An 11,016-nucleotide genomic window follows, 5' to 3' on the forward strand; every position below is an offset into this window, starting at 1 on the left:
TAAAAATCTCGCAGAAGGCGTCCTACCATCCTGCAAGATCGTAACTATTTTTAACATTTTACTATTGTTTAATTAATTTTAACAAATAATTTATAAGATTTACATAGTTTATCATTTTCAAATAAATAAATCGTATTTATTTCGTCATAACACTACTCATGCCATTTGGGTCGAGTCACCTTTTTGGACCATGTACACCTAATATCGAAGTCAAGAAAGTGCCCACCGGCCACCTCTCGTTTTCACACAAACATTTCAAACTCTTTCGATCTTTTCTTATTTTACATAAAAGGGAAAAAAAAAAAAAAAAAAAAAAAAAGAATAATAAGTCGGTTATTTCTTCTCTGTTCTTCCAAACAGATGGCTTCTCTGCCAACTTTATCAAACAGACGTTCTTGGTTTTAGGATTTATCCAACTTCAAATTCCTTTCCTTGATTTCTCCGGTTTAACCTTCGAATGCTTTCCAGATTTCTCTAGCACCCGGGGTTCTCTTCTCACAGGTTCGTAATCAAACCGTGTTCTATTTCGTGTTTTTGTGATCGCTTATCGGAATAATATCGTCTCTCGGAGTTTGGGTTTTTAGGGTTTTTGTTTTGTTAGATATTTATAACGATCAGGTTTTAATTCTACCCTCGGGTTTCAATGTTTTGATGAATTTGAGTTTATTTGCTTTAATCGTCATCGTTATTTCCACATTTTTCTTCTGCTTAATTCCCGAGTGATAGTTCCCAAAAGAATAGTCTCCCTTTTAAGCCATCGCTATACGACTTCTGTCGGAATCCGTTTCTTGTAGGAAATGTCTGTTGATTTCTTTGTTTACAATTTTAGTTTAAAGTTGTACAAATTTGAGATTAACTGTCTTCAAAGAAAACGATTGAAGACTTCCATACGCGTTTTCTATTTAGAGAAACTGTTTTTCATACAACTTTTTTTCTTCTTCCGCAGATATCAAGCTCTTAATCTCATGGCGACAGCAACAATGGCAACAGCAGCGGGTGCAGCTGCTCTGTTATATTATACTTTAAACAAAAAACTACAATCAGGCACAACACCCGATGACGAAGAAGAAAGTGATAGCCTTGTACAGAGTCATGGTTCTTCAGGAGTTGAACGAGTATCCAGTAGACTAATCCAGGCTCCTGCAACATGGCTGGAAACCATTTCAACTCTCTCAGAAACTCTTCGATTTACCTATTCAGAAACTTTAGGTAAATGGCCAATTGGAGATTTAGCTTTCGGCATCAGCTATTTGTTGAAACGACAGGTTAGCATGTAACATGATGTCAATTTCACCATGATTTGACTCTTCATTTGATTGATGGAAATATGGAATATGATCTACAGGGGAATTTGCATGTCAGTAGTGTATATGGAGGTGAAGAAAGCCTGCAACTTACAGGGCCTGAAATAGTTTCTGAGCTTAAATATCTCTTAGACTTGTTGACTCTTTGCTGGCATTTCTCCAAAAAAACATTTCCCATGTTTCTAGAGGAGACAGGCTTTTCACCTGAAGATGTTCTTATTCAGGAACCCAAAGCTGGAGTAAGTATTCTCTCTCTCTATAAATGATGTTCTGCTTACTTTACTGTTTCTTTCTTTTGGTGAGGTTGATCTGACCATTTTACCCTTACCTTTGAAAAGAAAACAAGACTGTAATATGACAATTTTGGTTAGTTTATCTCAGATTTTGAAGCCGGCTTTTACAATATTAATAAACCACAAGACAAAAACATTCCTTCTATTGATTCGTGGGACCCACAGCATCAAGGACACTCTAACAGCTGCAACAGGGGCAGTTGTGCCATTTCATCATACAGTTGTGCATGAAGGTGGAGTTACTAATTTGGTATTAGGTTATGCTCATTGTGGAATGGTTGCAGCTGCTCGATGGATTGCAAAGCTTGCAACTCCTCTTCTTCTTAAAGCATTCCAAGATTACCCTGATTATAAGCTTCAGGCATTACTTTTTTACTTTTTATCTTTCCTTTTCTTATATTCCATCATTTAATTTAATAATATATATATATATATATATATATATATATATATATATATATATATATATATTAAAAAAAAAAAGATTTTATATTAAATTCAGATTGTTGGACATTCTTTGGGTGGTGGAACTGCTGCACTTTTAACTTATGTCCTAAGGGAACAAAAAGAACTCTCTGCAACTACCTGTGTCACATTTGCTCCAGGTAAACCTATCAAGTTATAGCATTGTACTTTATTTATTTATTTATTTTTTCAAATTAATAAAATCTTGATTTCTATAATTGAAAATTGTTGATATGATAATTATTAGGTGCTTGTATGACATGGGAGTTGGCAGATTCAGGGAATGAATTCATTACATCTGTAATAAACGGAGCTGATCTTGTCCCCACATTCTCAGCTGCTTCAGTGGATGATTTACGGGCAGAGGCAAGTACTAGAATTGTAAATACTATATTTTTCAGGGGGTGAAATGAAACATTTTTTTTGTCATGTCTCCACAGGTTACAGCATCAGCATGGCTGAATGATTTAAGAACTCAAATTGAACATACAAGAATTCTTAGAACATTTTACCGGTCAGCATCCGCTTTAGGCTCCCGGCTTCCATCAATGGCAACCGCCAGAGCAAAAGTCGCCGGAGCCGGCGAAATGCTCCGGCCAGTTTCCAGTGGCACACAGGTAAATACCATGTTCTTTTTCCTAAAATGGAAAACTCCATAAAATTTGTCCTCATAATCTATTTAGTCCTTATATGTTTTATTTTATTTAATTAAGTCTCAAAAATCGGCAATTGTATTTGTTTTGATGCTTTTACTCGGTTACCAGGTCATCCTACTTTCAAAAATTACACTTTTGGCCCAGATTTTGAATTTTTAAACAAATTTGGCCCAACATTTACACTTTTGGACCAGATTTCAAAATTTTGTTACGAATTCATCTTAAGTTTAGTTTTTTACTTTCTTTTTTCAAAAAAAAAAAAAAATCGATTATCTTTTGTTTGTTGTATAAAAATCATTTTTATACAAAAAAAAACATATTTTTCACATAAAAAACCTTATTTTTTCTATATAATTTAAAATAAAAAAAAAACATTTTTGTATGCAAAATACCTATATATTATATAAAAACCTTTTTTTTAAAGCATTTTTTAATTCAATTGCCCATGAGTATAAGTATGATTTTATACAACTAACAAAACATATTCAATTTAAAAAAAAAAAAAAAAAGATGTAAAAAACTAAATTTAGGATGAAATTGTAACAAAACTTTGAAATCTGGGCAAAAGTGTAAATTTTGGACCAAGTTTGTAATAAAATTTAAAATGTTGGCCAAAAGTGTAATTTTTGAAAGTGAGATGACCTGCTGACCGAGTAAAACTGTTAAAATGAATACAACTGCTGATTTTTGAGACTTAATTGAATAAAAAAAACATATAAGGACTAAATCGATTACGAAGCCAAAACATAAGGACTATTATGGAGTTTTCTCTTTCTAAAAAGTTGCTAAAAATGGTGGACGATTCTAATTTATAGGTGGTGATGAGGCGAGCACAAAGCATGGCTCAGGCGGCATCAGCATGGTCCCGCCCGACTCTCGACATCTCATCATGGTCATGCATGGGCCCTCGCCGGAGACCGGCGGCAGCCGCCAACATGATGTTGCCAGAGCAGCCGTCTTCCACCACCGAAACGACAGCTCGAGCCCTCGAACTCCCCGTGTCTTCATCGGACGAAACAAACGTATCGGGCTCACGTTCTGCTGACGTGGCAGGCACCCATGAAGACCGAATGACTGAGTTTGAACTATGGGAACAGCTTGAACACGAGCTGTATGAGCACAGTGAAGGGGAGGAAGCTGACGTGGCGAAGGAGATGAGGGAGGAGGAGGAGGCGGCAAAGGTGTTGCCGGAGAACAGTGTGGCGGATACGAAGGAGGCGCATAGGTTTTTTCCGGCGGGGAAGATCATGCATATAGTGACGACGGCTCCTCAGGTTGTGGAGGAGAGAGAAAGTAATGACACGTCATCATCAAGTGATACACATGATGATGATGATGATGATGATGATGAGGTGGTGGAAGATAAAGTGGGGATATATTTGGCGCCAAGGTCGTTGTATAGTAAAATTAGATTGTCACATAGTATGATAACTGATCATTTTATGCCGGTTTATAGAAGACAGATGGAGAAGTTAATACGGGAGCTTGAGAAAGATAAGGTGTCGTTGAAAAGTCAAAGTAGTTCTGAAGAAATTGAAGTAGTGTTATAGTAAGTGAGAGTCTTGTACATAATTAGTTCATATTTGAAGATTCTGACTGACACCTGTTATGTTTGTTGTGTTTAGTTTATAAAGAAACCAAAGTTTTGATATGTTATGTAGTCACAAAATGAGTTTGTAACAGATTATTGTTGATGCATTAGGCTTGACGTGTAGAATAATAGATTATCAAACATAAAGTTTCAACATATTCACAGTCCTGATATGATTCCCCCATGTGATCCTTCATAGAAAAACCAAACATGTCAAATTAAATGGAAAGTTTATTTTCATAAGTAAATAAAGTGGTTCCCCAACTTATCTCAAAGGGAAATCTGACATTAGCAATAGTTGAAGATGTTGGATGAATTGGCAATATGCTTGTGTTTGTTGTCTGTAAAGATTTGTTCGAGACATGATCAAAGTCCTTGAGTGATGGTGTCATGTTCGCAGACTACATATCTTTTGTCTTTGAAAAAAAAAAAAAAACATCCATGATATTTTAGTACAATGAAATTTATAGATTACTAATAGAGTTCAATTATTGATTTTATTCCTAGTTATGATGCGTGTAGTATATACATTTGTATAAAGCGGGTTTGATTTCAGTTCGACCAAATGACAAGGTTGATGGGGGCCTCCATCCTGGGGTGCGGGGCAATGCCTGGACCCGAAAATTTATTTGTTAAGAAAAAGTTTATGAAAATCTTATTTTCAATATATATTCTTTATAATTATTCTTAAAACCGACATCTTTTTTTTGTAAGATAAAATCAGTATTTACTTATTTTTGGTAATCAAAAGAATTTGAATTTTATACAAACCCTAGTTTGTGGCATCTTATTAGTGTATTGATTCGAGATTGTTCCTTGGAAGATTATCATCATAATCTGAATTTCATGTTAACATAGACATAAGTTCGAAACATCAGATACAAAAAGCGTTTACAAAATTCTTCAAGACGATCAGCGTTCTCACTGATTTCAAAGTTCTTATCCTCCTCCCTACCCTAATAGAGGTGTAATAAAGGCTTATGAGGTAGAAGGTGTTTAGGATTACGATGTTGTGTAATAAAGACTTAGGTATCGTTTGTTTTTTCGAAGCGAAAATGTTTGAAGTCTGTGGATCACCTCTACAACCCTCTATAGCAGAAGAGGGGGACCAAACGGCTGTAGCTTGTAATAAAAAGTTTGTTTTTTAATCTCTGCAGACTGCTGCAATAAGCTAAAGTAAGACGTGAAGATGTTTGAAGCAGAAGGTCAAGTGTTGCGCCACACAGCACACGCGCAACAGTTTTTAAGTCAGAAGTCTTCTGAAAAACAAACATTTGCAAAGAGCTAAGTGTTGCGCGTCGCAACAATAAGTGGTTAGAAGAGATTTTTTAGAAAAAACAAACAACATCTAATAGTTGTCTGAGTATGATAAAGAAATACTGTAGGCACTTTTATTGGTTATGTGCACATCAAACAGAAGATTAAGTGTTGACATAAAAAATGTTTCAATAACACATCGGTGCATTGAATTCTATAAAATTCAATGAATTGTCACATCATTATTTCATTTTTCATACAATATTATCATTTTTTTTTCGTACCATGTAATCTATCATTTCTAATAAATGAAAGTTTTTTTACTACTTGTCACATTCTCATTCACATTGTCAAATATCATTTTGTGGTTATTTTGAATTATTATTTTTTCACATGTCATTTTATGAGTTTTTCTATTTTATTAAATTCCACATAATATTTAAATTTAATAATTGCAATAAATGTAATAATAAATGGATATCAATTTCATTAAAGAATTTACCTTTTAATTTCAAAATTCTCAAAATTAAAGCTCATTAGTTTCTTTTATTTATTTGAATTATTTGTTTAAATTTAAAAAATAAAAAACATTTACATTATAATAATTCATTATTTTTCTTATTTTCTTATAAATTTAAAGTTCTTAAATATTTTGACATTTATATTTAGCTTTTTTATTTTTATTTTTAAATTAACCTATGTAATATATATATATAGATAGATAGATAGATAGATAGAGAGAGAGATCGAAATTATCTCTCCAAAATAGTATTTATTTAAAGAGAAGAGATTGCAACATGGGCGGAGACACTGTTGGGGCTGTTAGATGTCTCCCCCTGTCCGAAAATCGAAATTACCTCTCCAAAATAGTATCATTAAAAACTGATTATGAATCCATCCCCTTGTCTTTTTAATTTTCAAAAGTTTATCATTTTTAATCCCTATTTCCTATTTTGTTTTCTTTCTAATCCACTTACATTATTAAAATATATTTGTTTCTCTAATGTTACATATAATTGGTACTATGTAGCCGACCACTTGGTACAAGCACAATGGTTGATGTATAAAGGACAAAAGAGTCCCGATGATTTGGCAGGGGATCATGATTACCAAAAGCTACTTTCGAATCCTACTTTCCCCACAAAACTAAAAGCATCTTCAATACAGACCTCATCCAAACAGAATCATCAAACATCACAGCTCACAGCTCACAACCACACTGCTTACTTTTTCTTGATTTTGAGCCACCTTTTTTAACCATATCTATGGCCGAATTCATGTCCTTCCTTCCAACCAAAAACACCATAATCAGATTCTTGAAAAACCACACAAAAAGCTTTTCCTTTTCATTTCAGAATCAACTTTGGTCAAGATAAAAGATACCCATATGTGCACCTATCAGAATTATTCCATAAAGATTACATTTTGCTTCATTAAAATATGAATCTTGATCATAATTGCTTACAAGCTGTTTGATATGTCTCTTACTTGATATGGTAAAATGTTGGATCAGACTGTTTGATATCACATTTAGAATCCTCAGATATGCCTCTTACCCGGTCTGATTCAAGATTCAATGTTGTTTCTGATTGTGTTTGTGACTCAATCAGATCTAACTCAATCAGTAACTATTGAAGAACCCCTTGATTTATAAAGAGATAAGTATTATTACAAAAACCAAATTACACGGTGATTATTGGTGAAACCCCACTGCAATTTTATAACAAAAGAAGAAGAAACCTAAAAACATGCTTAAATCATGTGGAATAGCTAAACGAGAGACGTTTTAAACAAAAATTACAACATGGGTATGATATTTGGTAGCTTGAATTGCCAATTATGAAAATGATATTCATTCCTAAAAGAGATGTTAAAAGAAAGATGTTGATCTTGATTTGATTAGCATTTAGCCAGACCTCACTCTTTTTTTCCCATCAGATCTTGTTGTCCCACCTGACTCAGCTTCAGATGATGCATCCATTGATTTGCTAAAAGAGTTTGAAAGATCACCATAAAGATCAACCACTCTTTTAACATTGTTGTTGAGTTCTCTGATTAGACCCACGTTTCTTGTCAAGTTAACAGGTAATTTAGATTCTTGATTCTGATTGATTTCATTGATCAGCAGTCTGTTTTGATCCAAAATGTTTTGGACTTGAACAAAGCTCTTTTGAAATGTTTGTAGTACTTTCCCATCTACTCCTAATTGTGATCCGTTTCCAATTCCTGAAAATATATCACCTTCCATTGTTCTTTCTTTTTCTTTTTCTTTTCCTCCCTTGTGTTAAATCAGAAACACCCAGAATTAAACACCTGAAGTTTATGAAGTAGTGAAAGATTGTAAAGTTAATAGAAATCATCACAAATAGTTAATGTAAAGGCAATCATGGATTATGTTATATGGGTCCTAGCAATCTTTCAATTCCGTTTTTGGTTTAGAATTTGGAGTAAGATAATTAATCTACCTATTTATGATTCAACCAGCCTTTTGTGGACAAATGATGTTTTACTGAATTTTCTAAGTAGAATATACAATGCCCCAAAATTGGTAAACAGGCATATAATCTTGATATTTCAAGAAAGAAATCTATTGAAAAAAAAAAGATCAGGGCATCTTTAAATGGTGGAAAGAGGAAAAAGGGTTCTTGCTTTAAGTATTACGAACCCCAATTAAACACAACAATGTCATGAACTGCTTTATGAGAAAGATGGCATTTTATCAAACACCCAGAAGGCAAGATTACAAGAAACTAAATCCATGAAGAAAAGGTCGAACAAAAAACAGAAAGAAGCATTGAAATTCATGGAATCGTACACATCAGTTAGAAAAAATAAAGCAAGAAGGAAGGAGGAAGGAGGAAGGAGGAAATCATTCACCTGCAACATAAAGAACATTATTTGCGGAAACGTCAAAAAGGGTATCGAAATCAGGTATTCCCCAAAGGCTGAGATTAAGCAGAGACCCTGAAATCATCAGCAAGAAAGAAGAGAGAGATATACAATTGGAGTCTTCTGTATACGAGATTTGACAGTACACACGACGTGTATTTTGGTTCTCTCTCCCTCTCTCCCTCTTTTCTTTTTCTGTTTCTGTTTCTCTCTCTTCCCTCGTTTACTTCACCTGCGGGATTCTCCGCTGTTTCTGAATTCTGATTGCGTTTTCTTTTGCTTTTCTGGACGAAAGAAGACGACTTTTGGCACTCATGAGATGTAAATGTTATGTACCGATGTCTATTGGACCGGGTGGGTTTGAATGTTTTCTGGACCGGATCTAATCCGACCTAATCCCCAATTTTCTTGATTTTGACAGAAAGCAATTATTGTAAATCCAATGATCCATAATGGCACAATCACTTTTTTTGGGTACAATAAATGGCATAATGAGACCCAATCAAGTAATGCTAGTTTAACAAAATATAATTGGTTTTTAAAAAGACCCAAAAGGAAAAATAAAAAACCATCTTTAAGGTAACCAATTTTATGTTATTCGCTCATTGATCCATAACCTAGAGTAAAGATTTAACGGGTTACCATGCTTCTCATATTTGCTCTTCCATGAACGTCATTTCATTTCTTATAATTCTTTTATATTTATTTTCACCTGTGACCTTATATTGTCCCTTATTTTTTTACTGTAAAGACTCTTGTATGTACAATTGAAAATTGCACAAAATAAATTGAAACATAGGATGAGGTGTGGTGAGTTCTCACCGCACATGAGAAAAAATGAGGGTAAAAGAAGGTGGGACGGTGTTACCATAAGCATTGCAATGTCATGTCGTCTTAACTGCATCACAGGATGAAAGTACTCTATTTTGATTACGGTATGTGGATGTATGTGTTGAAAGGAAGTTGATGATTAGATGTTGATGACATCAAAAGAATCAAGTGTTGAGCGAAATATCCAAATGATTCAGTAGAATATCCAACCACATAACACTTCTCTGACTTGGGTTCTAATTCGTCTTGAGTCTCATGTCAAACGTAAGCCTCACAACACCAAATTTTTAAATATGATAATGAAATGACAGTTTCATTCCATAATTCAATTGGTGTTTAGGACTTTTATTGTAGTCTATAAGGCATATTTCCATAACCTTAGAGGAAGCATATTGCGACTCATCATGCACCAAACCATATCAAACAATGTTTGGTTTCTCCTCTTAGCTACATCGTTATGTTGTGGTGTTATGGGTGGAGTCAGTTGTGAGATTATCTGTAAGACCCATAAATTCGGGTTAGTCAATTTAGAGATAATAAGCAACAAAAAAATGAATTTTTGTCGGAAGATTATTTATAATAAATAATATTAACCAAGTTATAGTATATGTCACAAGGGTTTTGTACATATAAAGAACGTTGAAATCCGAGTTATAACGAAGAAGTTATGATATGTCGAAGTTTTACGATAAAACCGACATGACACTGAGAATCATAAAAAGTGAGTTTACGATAAAGTACTTTTTAGCCTTAGTGATCTAAAAGAAAGTTTTAGAGTATGTCTCCACCTATGCATGGATATAAAGAACATAAAAAACGGAGCTCATATGCAAAAGTTATATTTTTCAGAAGATGTAGCTGTCTGAGAGCATGACACGTGGCGGAAACCCTAATCTGTCAGGGTTCACAACGGGAACATGTATTCTCATGATGTGAGGAGTCAAATAGACACATTTCAAGCCTAGAATACAGATGACAAGTCTAGGGAGTGATAAGTTTAGGGCTTAAGACGTGAGCATGTTTTCTCATGATGTGAGGAGTCAAACAGACACCTTCCGAAGCTAGGGACGCAAATGGCAAGTCTACGAGGTGATGCAGCCATGGCTCACGACATGAGCATTGATTCTCACGATGTGAGAGGGCCCAAAAAACCTATAAATAGCAAGTCCGACCCATTCTCTCATTACACCAAATTTCCTTTCCCTCTCTCGTTTGCGGAAGACATTCCTTATCCCAAACCCGACGATCATGAATCGTTGACTGTTTCTAGTTAGATTCTATTAAATCACACTACTAAGGTGATTGCATAGTTACTTTCATCTTACGCATAGATATGAAGTATTTAATATAAATTATGTGTTATGCGTGCATATTATCCGTGTTCCTAATTTCTATGCTAGATGAATGATTTATACATGTTTACGTGATTCAAACTGAATACATATTTTTATACTTATAAATATATATTAGGTAGTGACGGGTGATGAGAGATAGGTGATGATAGAAAGGTGATAATAATTAGGTGATGATGAATAAGTGATGATAGAAAGGTGATGATAATTAAGTGATAATAAATAGTTGATGATAAATAGATGATCTGAGATGAGAGGAGATACCATAACCTTGACCTGTGATGTGGCGATGTAGTCATCTACCAGAGTGTATATGGCGACTAAGGACTGTTCTAGACAGTCAAGTGGAAACACTAGAAGACTCATAACATGTAGGTG

At 34.2% G+C, this 11,016-nt stretch overlaps 2 protein-coding genes across 2 annotated transcripts; one reads left to right on the forward strand and one right to left on the reverse strand.

Annotated features, from left to right (window-relative positions):
* Positions 1-317: 317 nt before the first annotated feature.
* LOC145042805 (Alpha/Beta hydrolase fold-containing protein) lies at positions 318-4,369 on the forward strand. The gene is made up of 8 exons (XM_078991287.1): positions 318-501; positions 947-1,265; positions 1,346-1,543; positions 1,686-1,958; positions 2,100-2,202; positions 2,310-2,428; positions 2,503-2,679; positions 3,534-4,369. The coding sequence occupies exons 2-8, from the start codon at positions 966-968 to the stop codon at positions 4,266-4,268; spliced, it is 1,905 nt and encodes a 634-aa protein (XP_078847413.1). The 5' UTR covers positions 318-501; positions 947-965; the 3' UTR covers positions 4,269-4,369.
* A 2,822-nt stretch (positions 4,370-7,191) lies between these two features.
* Positions 7,192-8,776, reverse strand: LOC145042806 (protein ELF4-LIKE 4-like). Its single transcript, XM_078991288.1, has 2 exons — positions 8,444-8,776; positions 7,192-7,879 (listed from the first exon to the last, which is right to left on the reverse strand). The coding sequence occupies exon 2, from the start codon at positions 7,812-7,814 to the stop codon at positions 7,473-7,475; it is 342 nt and encodes a 113-aa protein (XP_078847414.1). The 5' UTR covers positions 7,815-7,879; positions 8,444-8,776; the 3' UTR covers positions 7,192-7,472.
* Positions 8,777-11,016: the final 2,240 nt, after the last annotated feature.

Source organism: Lactuca saligna, chromosome 4, assembly GCF_052625555.1.
Source record: "Lactuca saligna cultivar CGN05327 chromosome 4, ASM5262555v1, whole genome shotgun sequence".
NCBI classification, from domain to species: domain Eukaryota; kingdom Viridiplantae; phylum Streptophyta; class Magnoliopsida; order Asterales; family Asteraceae; genus Lactuca; species Lactuca saligna.